This window comes from Rhagoletis zephyria, unplaced genomic scaffold (assembly GCF_001687245.7).
Source record: "Rhagoletis zephyria isolate East Lansing unplaced genomic scaffold, Rhagoletis_zephyria_1.1 Rzeph_scaffold_03057, whole genome shotgun sequence".
Taxonomy (NCBI): Eukaryota; Metazoa; Arthropoda; class Insecta; order Diptera; family Tephritidae; genus Rhagoletis; species Rhagoletis zephyria.
This window is the reverse complement of record NW_016160141.1, coordinates 1-15,315: the sequence shown is the minus strand read 5'-3', so window position 1 is coordinate 15,315 and position 15,315 is coordinate 1. Positions and strand designations below refer to the sequence as shown.

The 15,315-nt window shown below is 36.0% G+C and overlaps 2 protein-coding genes across 2 annotated transcripts in view; one reads left to right on the top strand and one right to left on the bottom strand.

Moving 5' to 3' along the window:
- Positions 1-6,928, bottom strand: part of LOC108368296 (uncharacterized) — a 31,450-nt gene extending 24,522 nt beyond the window's left edge. Inside the window, exons 1-3 of the mRNA XM_017623138.1 lie at positions 6,872-6,928; positions 3,767-3,769; positions 3,572-3,689 (exon numbers count right to left, since the gene is read on the bottom strand). Of these exons, the coding sequence (XP_017478627.1) occupies positions 3,572-3,689; positions 3,767-3,769; positions 6,872-6,928 (178 nt within the window). The remainder of the gene's footprint in view (positions 1-3,571; positions 3,690-3,766; positions 3,770-6,871) is intronic.
- Positions 6,929-7,131: 203 nt separating this feature from the next.
- LOC108368295 (mediator of RNA polymerase II transcription subunit 15) lies at positions 7,132-8,253 on the top strand (the record flags this gene model as incomplete). Its single annotated transcript, XM_017623136.1, has 2 exons — positions 7,132-7,146; positions 7,225-8,253. Coding segments are annotated over exons 1-2 (1,044 nt in total), but the record flags the coding sequence as incomplete, so codon positions are not given.
- Between the last annotated feature and the right edge of the window lie 7,062 nt (positions 8,254-15,315).

Here is a 15,315-nt window from a genome sequence, read left to right as displayed (position 1 = left end):
AAGTTTGCTAAGTCCAAAAGAAGCTCCGAAAATTCGTTAAGGCCAAAATAGTATGTTATTTGTTAATAAAGATTCTGATTCGTATGGAGTTTTGCTTTGCTTTAAACAGGAAAAGTTGTGTATTCAAAGTTTTGCGAAATACTTGAAGAAAATAGCTACAATATTGGTTTTTTTCTCCTGTAAAATTTTTAAATTATGACTTAGCAATTTTTCACCCTAAGCTCGATATACTCGCTTAGTAAAAATGAATACATGGTTTGTTCTAGTGACATAATGGAAATGGATACAGCCATGGGCGTAGCCAGGTAGGGGGGTGCTCGAGCCCTCCCCCCTCCCCCCCTAACTTTCAAATTTTCCTTATATATATATAAAATAGTACCCTGAAATGCCAGCTTAATAGGGTCGAGCCCCCCCTAAATTTCATTCTGGCAACGCTGATGGATACAGCTATGAAAGTTGTACGCATCATAGAAGAAGTGGTAGCGGTTATTGCTGCATATTTACTCAACTCGAAATTTATATTTTTTGAATTATGACACTATTGAAGTGATATGTATTTAATCACTTCATGTATTTATTTGCATTTAAATACAAAGATTGATTAACACTTCAAACAGCCGGACGTGTGAACGAATGTCAAATCGGCTAATATTATTTGAAACAAAACTCGATAAATTATTTTCACACATTAAAGCAATAAAAAGGAATTTGACAAGTATTGCCACCGGGTTTCGGTAGCCACGTTAACACGAGAATTCAAAGAAATTTGCTATTAATGTATGAGCACGTACATACATACCTAGGCAGTATTTGTGGTTAGTTGCTTATCGAATCATGTTTTCGTATACAACTCTGACAATGTATTTATGCTTACGTATTTACATGCATGTATGTATGTAAGTGTGCCACACCGGTTTTTAAACCCAAAAATAGCTATTAACCTAGTGTGCGGCATCTTATGTTTAATCTAATGCTGGCATACTGCGTGTTTTGAATATGGCAGAGACTATTTTTTTTTTTGATTGATTAATTACATCAGATATCAATTGATGACATCCGTTGGGCCCTACACTGTACTTACTTATGTAGCATTTATTTCCCTTAAAATATTAACCCATATCCAGCTAATTGAAATAAATAGGCTCGTGCGGACAGACAGCAACTTCGCATGCATTATCTATGGATGTATGCATGTACATACATACATATGTATTGGAATAGTGTGCGCTTCAGCTGAAGGTTGGCAACCCAACCGGCAAATAAACGTAAATTTTGCCGACAGTGCAGTTTAGTTCAATTTTCCGTATCCGAAAACACATACAAAAAAAATCTCCTACAGTTATCGTAAAATTTTGTGTCCGGAAAACGTTCGAAAAAGATGATGCCATTTGAAACCAAAAACTAAAAAAACAAGCTAAACAAAACATTTGAAAGCATGCATGCGTAGACGGCAGTGGCTGAGCGTGCGTGTAAGCTTCCAGAAGGTGCCTGGTTCGAAGCTCGTCAGACGCTTCGCAATTGTATTTTATTTCTTTTGAACCATGAAAAAGAATCTGTGAAGTGCAGAACGAAAAATCAATCAGACAAATTTCGGTAAAAACAGCCGAAAATGTATCCTTTTCATCACCGTTTTCGGTACTTTTCTGTAAATACTACGTTTCTGCCGTACACTTTAGTGGGAAAACGGATCATTAAATGGAGTCGGTAAACGGACAAAAGTCGGGGTTTCATTGACTTTTTTCCCCATTTTCGGATCGGTTTTCGGACTTTTTTGCTGGCTGGGAAGGCAATGTTTGTTCAGGTACTGCAATTACGGTGTTTGTATTTGTTATATTCCACTGAATTGGGTTTCTTTTGCATGAAAAAAAGACTACCTCTTTAGGCATACATACGTATGCTTGCCTTTGAATTTGAACCCCAATAAATCAATTGCGGAATTTATGATGGGTTTGCTTACTTGCGAGATGCGCGTGTTGAAATTAGCTTTACCTATGATTACCTATGATTCGGTTGTCATTGATAAGACTTTGTAAACTGAAAGAGTAGTACATTAGAGAGACTTTTTCATTATACATAGATTTTTGTAAAAAAAAAACAATGGTTAGCCAAGCTTCTCCTTCGATATGTGGTTTGTGTCTTGATGTTGTTATTCACTTAAATGGAGGACCTACAATTTTATGCCGCCTCCGACAAATGGTTTTATGAGAAGCTTTTTCAAAAATACACTCGGAGGTATGTCACTGCCTGCAAAAGGGCAACCGCTATTGTAAAAGACTTTTTCGGCGAAGTTGATTAAGGTGTGTAGGACTCTTTTATCTGCAGGAAGTATTAAGCACGAGTTGAATTTAGTGAATCACTGGTCATAAAAAATATTTCCGAAAATGAATTCGCAGATGCGTAAGCAAGGGAAGGTTCCACAATCTTCAGAACTCGGGTCAAAGGTGGCGCATGGCGGGAGAAAAAGTTACGTGGACCGAGCAAAACCCCAAGAGCACAAAAAATTTATTGGTAACCTGTTGGCAGACCTGTCTTCGCGAAGTTTGTAGAAGTTATTACTGGGCATCGGCCGCTAGACACCCACGCCAGAAGACTGGGCTTCGTCGAAGATGACTTCTGTTTTTGATGCAGGAATGAAAACGAGCAGAAGGGAGCAAGGATACCATATCACGTAGGGTCATATGAGTTTACATCGTTACAAGATCTGTCTGATATAAAACTCTCATAACAAACTCAACTTTATCAACGAAGCTGGTTGGTTTTAACATAGTAATGCGAGATCAATTATATCCGAACTAGATCTAGCTACTTAGGCGTAAACTTTTCGCCACGATGACAAACTAATCTCTAACCTAACCTTAGCTAAACGAAGAATCGCTACTCCGGATAGTCTGCTGAGGAAGTAATGTTTCGGGTACAAACCGGTCGAAGCTGGTCCAACTCGTTCTGCAAGTTGAGTTGCTTATTTCAAGCTGAATCTCAGATTTCGTAAATGAAAAACACTCATTACAGCGCTTGAGTGTCTATTAAAGAATTAGGCAATATATATTTAAGTACATATCGCCATTGCACCTGATTGGGCTTGACAGCTGCAGGTGTAATATACCTACCATTGAAATAATTAATCAACTTAAGTTTATTTGCTTCTCATAATTTTAATTTTAAAACTTACACAACGGTTGATAAAGGCAGAGATTTAAAGTAGAGGAAGTTACAAAAACAACAACGAAAACTAGTTTTTTCTTTATCTCCGGCTGCCTAAAGCAAAATGTGTCGACACATGACACTGACCTTTCTCTAACAAAACCAAACAAAAGACTCACGCAACAAACTCACGAAAATCAAGAAGTAAGCAATCAAATTGGGGAATAAAATGGGAGGGGAATGAAAAATGTGCCTGCATGCAATTAAGAAAAGTTTGCTTGCTGCGGTAATGCCATGCGGCTAATGGAAATGAGTCAACAAGAAAATTCCTTTGCATTGGAGACAAGCAGAGCAATACGAAACGTTTGATTGAAGAAAAATGAAGAAATAGCAACAAATAGAAAATTACAGGAAAACCTAACGCTCATACCTGTGCCCCAGTAGCTGTCGCCATTTGAAGTTATTAAAATAGTTGGCAATTCAGCTTTTGCTATTTGGGTGGCACGTTTCATGAATGCTGTGCCTGTTTTAGTGGACTCTGACGTAGTCTAATCAAAAATAGATTTGAATACATATATTTGAAAGCAAAAATATGGTGAAATAAAAAACAAAAATAAACACTTACCTGCTGCAATTGTTAAGTAACATAATGTAGCATATGATGGGAATGCCGTTTAGTTGAAAATCATAGGGTGAGTTGGAAGAATGCGGGGGGTAAAAAGCATGTGATATAATTTTAGTACATAACTACTTACAAGTAGATAAGCGAATGATAAATGATGCCAACTAAAATTCGACGAAAATTAGTAGGAAATGCAGGTCATTCTACTACACGCGCCTGTACTCATACATGAATACATACATTTATACATATGTATGTTCAACATAAAAGTATACTTGTGACTTAAAAAGTTTGTTGTTTTAGTATGAAATAATATGATTTTAGTGATGTACTAGCTCGTCTTCCTCATGCACACTCGAAAATAAATGTGGAAATACAATTCTACTAGATTAAAGACGGAACAGCAACAAAAGCAATCAGCTACAAAGCTACCGAACTAACAAAGCTATCTGAAAATTTGGCCGCAACCTTTACTGCATTGAAATTGTTAATTCGAGCCAACATTTTTGTTAGCTTAGCTTGCGTGTGGCCTCACAAAATAAACCATCTCGTCATAAAGAAAAATATTAAAAAAAAAGTTCTTGAAAACCCCCCCATTTTTTCGACCCATGTTTTTATAGAGATTTAAACAAGGATTACGATGGTATAATCTTAAATCCCTAATTTACTGGTCTTCACTATACAAATCAACCTCAAAAAGTTCAACTGTTAATGCCTAAGTTAGCTTTATGGACAATCTTGACTATCTTATATATAGAAATGTTAAGCCCGTTTCTTAGCTTTAAAATGATGTTAAGGTGAAATCTCTGGGATCAGCAGAACCCGAGATATAACGATTTAAAAAGTACATGTTTAGTTCATAAATGCAAACTTTGACAGTTCATATCTCCGTGTTAGCTGATTTCATGTAGAGAACCCACAAAACAAATTTGAATCGAATCGGAGACATGACATAATTTTTTTCACGAACTCCGTCCGACTTATAAAAGAATGGCTCACTGAATAATTATTAAAATCTATACATATTCAAATATTTCGTTGTTTACTTCCATTTTTTACATATATAAGGTTCTTTGCTGTCATCGCTTTCTGTTTTTCTTTGCACATGCAAATCAGCTGATCGTTTGACACTTTCCATGAACTTACAGAAAAAAAAACTCCGGACTAAATCCTGTAACTTCTGACTAGGAACATTTGTTCGGTTACTCTCTCAAACCGACTTCCTGTAAGTTCTGACTAAAGCCTGTAAACCGGACCGATATTGGAATAGACTATATACATATCGTCGATGTTTTTGATAAAAAACGGTCCATATCTCAATTGCAAAACCGCCTATCTTACGGCACTCAAATTTTACAGGAGAGCAAAAAAATGTTTATTCTTTGAAGGTATTGCCTTGATGGGCGGTATTTTCTCTAGGTATTATTTTACAAATCTGTTGTTTTAATAACGATTTAACGATCTTTACGCATAAATCTCGATGCCTGGAGTTCAGGGTTACCAAATCTAATTTTTGCCACAACGGTTTTTCAACTGGTCGATGGCGGTTTTGCAAAAACATCGACGATATGTACAATCAAATATATACATATATAAAATATATGTAAACTAAAATTCGTGAAGATAAAGAAATAGAAAAACGGTAAATGCGTTCTCCCAAAAGTATAATTTATCAATTTGCATATTGCGTATTTTATTTTTGTAGGAATCTCACTTACCACCACACGCCAACCTGTTAAAATTTAAAGCTGCAAATTCAATTACGATATATATATATGTATGTACATACATAGATACATAGATATGTACACACTCTGCAAACCATTTTTTCAGAGTATTCTGCATTGTAAAGAAATTTTAAAGAATTCGTCAAGATTTAATTCGATTTTTACCGAATTTTCTAAAATGAAATAAATTACGCACACTTCCATTCTTTTACGAAACTTAGGAAGAAAATCTGTGAAGCAACGAAAATAATGGTGCTATGTGAAGAATATCTTTCAGAATTTTTCCAGAATTTTCTTTCTTTTTCGTACAGAAATTTCTTTCCGAGTTCGTATCATTTTTGTTTTTTTTTTGTGTATATAAATAAATAATTTTGGTTTTAAGCAAGTATAAGTTTTCTGGTATCCTAGAACCACATGCCGAAGTTTTTTAAGTTGGCATTTAATCCTCTCTAAAAATGTTTCCGAAACAAGGCGTACTTATACGTCTTCCGATAAGGATCTATGTTGTAATATTTATTTAACTTATGTAAAAAAAAGAGTTGGCTTTTTAACAGGTGGCAAGGCCTATCAAAATAAATCACTACTCGACACCGAAAAATGCTTAAACCTCATTCGTTTGCCATCCATTATTAATAAAATTGAATCTAAATTTTCAAAGAGGTGGCAATCCTTTCAAAAATGTTTTCATACTAAACCTTTTTTAAATCTCGCTTATTTTTGCATCCATATTGTAAAATTTCCCTCGCAACCAGAACAATCCACACGTAGTCTGCGATACAACGCCCCTGAGCAGAGGATTGGAGAATCGCCAAAGGACTGTTCAAGCAGGATAGAATAGGATGGGCTATATCTGCCTCAGTGCCTTTCAAAGCACCTGAAGCAGATGGCATTTTCCCAGCTCATCTTCAAAAGGGACTTTCCCGATTGCTACCCTTCCTGATACCACTTTTCAGAGCATGTTATGCGTGGGCTCCCTACGACTATAATGGCAGGAAGTGACGGTCCGCTACATCCCAAAGGTGGGGGAAAACCAGCAGACCAACCAAAGTCATACCGACCCATTAGTCTTACGTCCTTTCTACTAAAAATAATTGGAAGAATCGTAGGCAGGCATATCAGGGATAGTTTCCATACCACGCGATTATTTAACGATTATTTAACGAATTTCACTTTTGTTTATATTATCAGAGAAGTTAGATGATTCAGCAATTCGCATGCATATGTTGGTAAGCAAACGCTGTGATTGCACATGTAAAAATGATTTGAATTAAATCGTAGACATCAACGAAACAACTTATAACTTGGACAAATGAAGTCAAACAATTGCCGCTGACTATCCGGCAACTGGCTTTTAACCTACTCGTATGTACATATCACTTGCCTGCTGATGAACTGAACAGCACAACGTTGACTTGGACGTAGGCGCCAATTTCTTCATGGCAGCTCACGCACTAATGCAGACGCTAATGAATTACAATTGTTACAGGCTTGTTTAATAAATTGCCGTTTAATAAAGATTTTTTTTTTAGAGCAATCGTAGTTTGCGAAGTGCGCATGCCTATAAAAACCAACTGTAATACCGGCAAGGCACACAATAACCCACAGAATTGTTCAAACATCAACAACCAACCAAGTGTAAACATGCGTGGATTTACAGTAAGTGGAGGAAAGGATACGCTTGCACGGGATTAATTTACTTGAATTTTTGCTTCATTTATTCTCACACTTTTGCAGGTTTTATGCACCCTTGTGGCTTTGTCTGCAGCTGCACCCCAGCAAGGGTATCAGTACGCCGCACAGTCATCAGATGGCCGATTGCAGTTCAGTGGCGTGTCTTCGAGCACGGCTGAAGCTTTAAAGGATCTGCAAACCGTTATGGCTGTGCAGACGGCCAATTTGAGGCCCAACTTTGAGTTGGGGAAAGTAGCCGGTGCTGCCTCCGCGGCTGCATCTTTGGGCCAGCCTCAGCCAAGATACTTGCCGGCAGTGAGCACCGTACAGCAACAGTTACAGCAACAACAGCAGGTGCAACAGTTACAGCAACAACAAGTTCAGCAAAAAATTTCTCTACAACAACAGCAACGTGTACAACAGCCTCAGCAAATTGCGCTGCAGCAACAGCAGATTCCTCAACAGTCTTCACAGCAACAACAACTCGTCGAACCAAAGACTGTTATCACAAAACGCTTCTTTCTACACGCCGCACCCGAAGATGCCGAGGAAGAGGTGCAGGAACGTCATATCACTATTGGCAAAGCACGTAAAAGCTACAATGTTGTCTTCATTAAGTCCTCCAACAAGGCAGCCAAGAAGGCGTCCATCAAAATCACGCCCGCTGCTAATGAAGAGAAGACCGTTATTTATGTGCTGAATAAGAAACAAGACGCTGCCGATATCGATGCGCAAGTGTATGAGCCGGCCACTACCACCACTAAGCCTGAGGTATTCTTCATTAAATATAAAACAGCTGAGGAGGCGGCGCATGCGCAACAAGCTATTCAGGCACAATATGATGCATTGGGCGGTTCGGCACAATTCTCTAATGAAGGTGTTGCGCCAGTTAGCTCCGTCATTGGATCTCTGGAGGTCGCCAAGCAAGCAAAAGCTTCAACTGGTGGTAACGATGAAGCAGCGCAAGTCTCGCGTGGCGCACAGGCAGAAGAGTTAGTGAAGTCAGCAGGTGTACAGAGTCAAGGAGAAAGGCTTACCGCTCAGGCACAATTATCTCAGAGTGCCAATGCAAACAATGCCTATTTACCTCCAGTGAGATATTACTACCGTTAATTTAAACCTTCGCAGCAATTAGGCGTTTATCTTCATTTTGCCATGTTTATATTCTCTCTTTGATTGCTTCTTTCAAGAAGCAAAATTATTGCCATATTCTTCTTGTTATATGTATTTGTTGTTGTTGTTTTTTTATATTTTTTACGGTACATACTTTAGTTTCAAATTATAATAATAAATAATAAAAAAACTAGATGTCTACATTTAATTATTTTGAGCATCTGTTGATCTAGGGTCCATATAAATAAAAGTCTTCAATAATGTTATCTAAGACATATAATATAAAAATAAAAAAATAGTTGTTATTTTGGATTTATAATATAAAAATGAAAAATAATTGTTATTTTTTTCAATTTTGCATAAAAATTGCAAATAAAAATTTATCTTCAAAATTGAGTCTCAGTGAAAAAAGATAGGTAGATATCATTTAGTTGCAGAACGTCTCCTTCATAATGAATTTTTCCATGGCAGTTTTCATCAATAACTGATATGGTCGGTCCCTGCTGTAGACGCATTTTGGCTATGAAAAGAATCTCTTCGAGCACCACGAGTTAAAACTATGTTGTAGAAAAGGTGAATAACTTTCCTCCCATTTCTTTGGTCTGACGCTTAAAAAAAAGATTTGTAGTCTATCTGCGGAAATCAACTACAGTGACATTACTTTGACCTCTTTTATGTATGATAAATTAAATAAAGGTAGGATTGTACCAACTTTTTCTTCACTATAGGTAATACAGCAGCTAATTTCGTATCGCTAATTGTGCAGCTGACGTGTGTGTGAACACCAAACTCAATGTGGCACTTTAAAGCTTAATTGCCTCAGCTAATTGGCTTGTTTGTACATAGTCTTAGGTTCGATTGTTAGCGGATCTACCAACAACGGATTACTGGACTCTCTCTCTTGAAACCTCAGGGCCGGATGGCATAATCCCGGAAACGCTATTACTGTGGTAAAAACCCACAGTTAAAGCAAATGCTTTCTGCTTTTAAATTGTATTAAAAAATAGTATTTGTTTCTTAACGTTCGCTCGCACTTGGGGCTGGAGTATAAGGTGATTATATACCACACAGTTCTAAAATCAATATGGACCTATGGATGTCCGTTATAGGGCAATGCGAGCAGTAGCAGCATCGAAATCCTTCGTCATGCGTAACCCAAAATCCTCAGCGGAGCACCGTGGTATACGAAGCGAGAATATCCATCACGACTTGAGAATTCGAGGAGTACGAACCAAAATAAATATATCAACGAAAGGCGATATATGTATCGAATATGTATATGTAGCGCACCCAAATCAATAAGCAAGAGCTCTACTGCCTGTAAACAGGCACTCAAGGTTCAAGGCGGACGATGTTATTATTTTCTTCGATGCAAACAAATGTTTGAACGTACTTTATGTGTGATTGTTTATTAGGGTAATTGGTCACAAAATACCCTATTCTCACATATCAGAGAAACTTTCAATTTTCGTTGAGATTTAAAAGGAATAATTCGCCGTCGAAGCAGTGCTGCCCAGTTCGTTGAATAAACACAGAACACTGGGGCCAGCATTTCACAAACAACTGGAACAGCACAAATAAACGTTGATAATATTTCTTATTTTAGTATGACATTGGCGCAAACCAACAATCCGTCAAACGTGGAATGTGCAACGAATTTCTATGCAAATACCTAATAATAATAGATTGGCGCTTACACATATGTTAGTGTTTGGCCGAGCATCTCCTCCGATTTGGGGCGCGCGCCTGGATGTTGTTTTTATGAGAAGCTCTTTTCAATGGCAGAAATACATTCGGAGGTTGGCCATTGCTTGCCGGGTGGCGACCGCTATTAAGAAAAAAACCCCTTTTTCTGTATTCGCAAATGTTGCTTTGACCAAGGCTTGAACACAGGCATTGCGAAGTGCTAGCGCGCACTGCTAATCACTGCACCACCGTGTCGGCCTAATGTACATAATTTTCTGAACATAAATAATTATGCACTATGTATTTAGCTATGAGATCACCAAAAATTTCACGAATTAGGTTCGATGGCAAAATCGAAGATTTAAAGAAATTAAAAAAAACAAAACTAAACAAATGATTAATTATAATCTTTATTTAATTAAATAACTAAAAATGAAGGCTAAAACAGTCAATAACCACAACTTTGTATTTAGTTACTCAAAGCATAAGCGAAAAAACTGCATACAATATAACACACCAAAGTGATGCCAGGTGAAAGGTGGATGGATGTGCAGCAATGACATTGACGTGTGAATAAAAATATGGCAAAATATTTTGATGAATTTTTGCGAAAGTTATTTTGCGGCTAAAAGTTCATGGAAATATGAATAATTTAGTTAAAAAATTATTTTTTTGCTTTTAACAAAACATGGATATGAAAGGAAAAAAAACACATGCATAGGGTGGTCCGAAAATGCATTTGAAAAAGTAAAGTCGGAATTATTATGCTTTCACCCCCTAGGATTGTTCTATACCGACAAAAACTATAACCTTATTTTTTATTTTGAAATCAAAAAATATTTAGAGGTCGCTCAAAGCGCCCAAAGTTTTTCATGTATTTTATACGGGGAAAGCAAGAAATGGTATAGAATACTTAAAAATCAATATTTTTCTATCTATAGCATTTGTACGAAAAATTTTATTTTTCCCATAAAAAAAAAAATACATGGAAAACTTTGAGCGTTAAATATTTTTTGATTAAAAAAAAAAAATACGAGTATACTTTTTTCGATATAGAACAATCCTAGGGGCTGAGAGCATTACAATTCCGACTTTACTGTTTGTGGACCACCCTAACGTGTACACACTTGTGGTTTATGATAAATATTTAACTTGGAAATTACATGTGAAAGCTAGCTGTGAATTCGTCATAAGCTCTTGGCCATATATCAGACAACAATTTTTTTGCAAGTTTTGACTGACTTTGACAAAATCAAATTAATACCGGCGCTGATGATGAAGTACATACATACATATGTATGTATATTGAGTGTTAATTGACCGAGGAAAACTAATATAATAAAAACTTTTGAATTATATTGAGTGGTGAAACTCTTTTTAATTTAATTAATTTAAATTTCAGCCAAAAAAGAGACATAATACGATAAAAATTTTAAGTAATCATCGAAAATAATATTCACACATTGTATGGGTTTTGCTGGCACTTCTTCTTTCATATATGCAAGTGACATAAATTCTTTATAGTCCATACTATAAGGGCGAAATGTTCCCAAAATCATTTCAATATCGTGGTTAATTGTGGTTAGTGTCTATTTAGTAGAAAGTCGGAAGCCAAAAATTTTAACATATATAACTTCCTGTAAGGGTAGTAGTCAGTTTAAGGTTAATATTACCTGAAATTGAATGATTAGCATTCCTAAGGAGAAAAATAATGGATGAAAGGATTATAACTCTGATGATATTTTTTACAAAGAGGCGAAACTTGATTTTCACAGAAATTTTAAGGTTTTAACTGGTATCTGCCAGCGATGAAACTTGAAACTGGACCAAGTGTGCCCTTATTTATATATACATAATTAGTTAGTCTAGACTCTAATCGGTTCAATAAATTTCCAAAACTTAATTTCGGCAAATTTTCGACACTTTCCAATAGCTGCTGGCTCATAGCGCTCTGGCAAAGCTCATTGAAAAACTGGGTGTGAACTCTTGCAAAGAGCTCTTCTTTTATACATGCGCATGGTCGATTTTGGCTATGCAACAACAAAAAAACGCTTAAAATAACTTCACATAAAACCATTGCGTGGCCTAGAAATGATTTGTAGTCATTGCTACATTAAAACTATAGGTTGACGGCGATTTTTATTTTGAGCGGCGTAAACATCTGAGACAAGTGCTTTCCCTGCAGAAAAGCTACAAAAAGCTAAATTCAAGCTAGTTGACAATTAATGCAGGAGATTGTTTTATCCTGCACTTCGCAAATACTTTTTCGAATTGAAGACAAATAAAATGAAGATCGAAATTTGATATTATCATTTTGCAGTTTTGTTTGACGGAGTTAGATTATGCGACCACCTACAGCATATGTACACATGCATACATTTCCTGCAGGGTTGGTCAAAAGACTCGTTTCTGTTAATTTATTTGCTAATTTTTATAAAAAAAAGTCTTAAAAATGAATTGCCATAATTGGTTGATACGTAATAAATCAATGAAAAGAGGCGAAGAGACAAAGCAGCAAAAATTACAATAATTAAAATAGTCTTCAAATGAGCTTCAAACGGAAAATACGTACAAAAGAAAGAAAACTGAAGTGAACACTAATACTGACCTAACCTCTGAGTGTTGAGGTTGTGCTATATTTTAGCTAATGGCTCTGGGAATTTAATTCTCTCAACTCCCTTTTTTAAGGCATTAAGTTGCCTGTTTTTATTTTTGTTAGCATTTATTAAAACTTGAACATGTGGCTGCTGGTTTTTCGGTATACACAAAATTTGGCAGTCAATGACTTTAACGAAGAGACAGCAATTAAATATTATACATTTTTACTAGTGAAAAAAAAAATACTAACTGGGAGACAGACACAAATCTTGACTCCTGGGTATTGAAAGAAATTAATTGATTTCAATATAGTGTCGATTCGACGCTTAATCTTCGCTTAAATGACTGGCAGATTTTAATTTAATTTTATAAAAATTTATATTTTATAGGAAATAGGCTGGACAAGATATTGTGTAAGAAACATTCTTAACATATATTCAGAAAGCAAGAGGGTTGGGCGGCAACAAAGGCAACAGATTATATACTTTCTTTATTCAATCACACTAGAAGTAAATCTATCCGCTTAAAGACACCCTTCTCTAAAAATGTGAAATGCGAATGGAATAGTTATATCTCAGCAACAACTTTTTTCAACTGTATAAAAGGGAATTGAAGAGAAACTGAATCTAGCGCTTAGTCGCCCTCTCGATCCCAAGGATCATAGTAGCAAACGTCATAAAATTAATCACCCAACTAACTAATAGCTAACAGAATAATAACAGCAAAAATTTTTCAGGAACTTCCTAGGGCTGGTTTTATCTTCGTAGCACTTGGTTTAATTTCCACTTCAGTAGAAAATATCAGTTTTAGCATAAAAAGCTCCATCAATCTACGTGGCTGTCTTCGGATGAAAAAACGAGAAATCAAATCGATCATGTGGTGATGGACGGAAGCCACGCTTGCAGTGTTTTAGATGGACTTACACTCCGAGGACCAAACATCGACTTGGACCATTATATTGTGAGAGCCATTTCGACATTACTTAGATGGGGTACCTGCTCTTTATCGGTCTTGACTTTAGAGAAAAATACCAAGCGAATGAAAAGTTACCAAATATTCTACAGTCGGTCCACAGTACATATCGTCCCCGTGGATTATGTTCNAGATGGGGTACCTGCTCTTTATCGGTCTTGACTTTAGAGAAAAATACCAAACGAATGAAAAGTTACCAAATATTCTACAGTCGGTCCACAGTACATATCGTCCCCGTGGATTATGTTTACTAATCAGTGCAGTCAGCGTTTTTTCAGCTGCAGGTGAAAGTATCACACCAACGATACGAGACCCAAACGTCTCTTCCATAAAAGCACGCTTCCAAATTTTATCCATTTAGCAAATAAAACTGTCAAGATTCCTTAATAGTTACATAATACGAGTGTCAAATACGACTTGTATCTAAATAAAGGCCTGATATAGAGTGCTGATGGTCGCCATAACTGGCGATTGCTCTTTCCTCCAAATATAATCTTATACAATTTTCTTTGTAGCAACTTTTTAATATCGCATATGTTTTATTTATGTCAGTGTTAAATAAAAAAAAAATGTTTGTTACTTTTATTATTTCTATAAAAAGATCTGAATACCACACGTACATGCGTTAATAGGTATGTGTTAAATAAACCGAAGTAGAAAAATAAACAAATAAAATAAATTTCTGGAAAACTAAAATGCTTTATTTTTGACCCATAGCCAGTGATCGGACTTTCAGAAAAATTTTTGTGGTAGAATCTGGAAAAAATTAGGTAGATATCAAAAAAAATGTGGTAGATCTCAGGTTTCGGATCAAACTTTGTACACAAATTAAAAAAAATTCTGCAAAATTTCCCCTAAATTACAAACATTTTAATTATAATCTAAAAAATNGGACAGTGTTTGCTCTTAAAATTAAGAAAATTATGTCGAGCAAAAATAAAGCTACTCAAAAACGCGAATATGTGGTAGATTTCAGACCTTGTGTGGTATAAGTGGTATAAGTGGTATAAGTAAGGTATAAGATCTACCATAATGTGGTAAAAGTCCGATCACTGCCAATAGCTGAAAAAAAACAACTTCAACATCTTCAATTTTTGTAGTAAAATTGAAGAAGTAAATTAACAAAATAGTAAGAACAGAAGTAAATTAACAAAATAGTAAGAACGGTGCTGACTTCGGCTATGCCACCATGAATATGAGAAAATTTTACTTCAACCGATTTCTGCATTTCCAGTTAGCTGTTTGGGAGCTAAACAATATTTTTACCCCCAGAAGTGTGACTTTATATTTTTAACGAAATCCGTTCGATTCGAAAAAGAACGTCTTACATACGAACATACAGTAAACTACAAATTAAGTATTGTTGATAAATTTGTGAATCATATAGCTGTAGTGTAAGTGCTTGTTACAACAAGCACTTGATAATCAGAGACGAATGCGCTTATATCCCTGAAAAATATGCCCATGCCTGCAGCAGACTGCTTAGGCAAGCCTTAGGTAACAATAGGTCTGAAAGCGAATGGGCAAGGAGGAGGAAGAAGTAGCTTTGATAACTATTTATTTGACTGCAGGCATTCGGACTACTGCAATATAAACACAAACATACATACCCATTTTTACGTTCATATGACGCAAGCTGCCACATAATGATCTACCTTTATACCTCTGCCTCAGTTTTTGTTTCGTCGACTTATCTTTTATTTGATCTTCACCATTTAATAAGGTAGCAGCCGAATAAATGCTTGGCATTGCACAGTGTTAGACGTATTTAATCCAGGTGTAAAT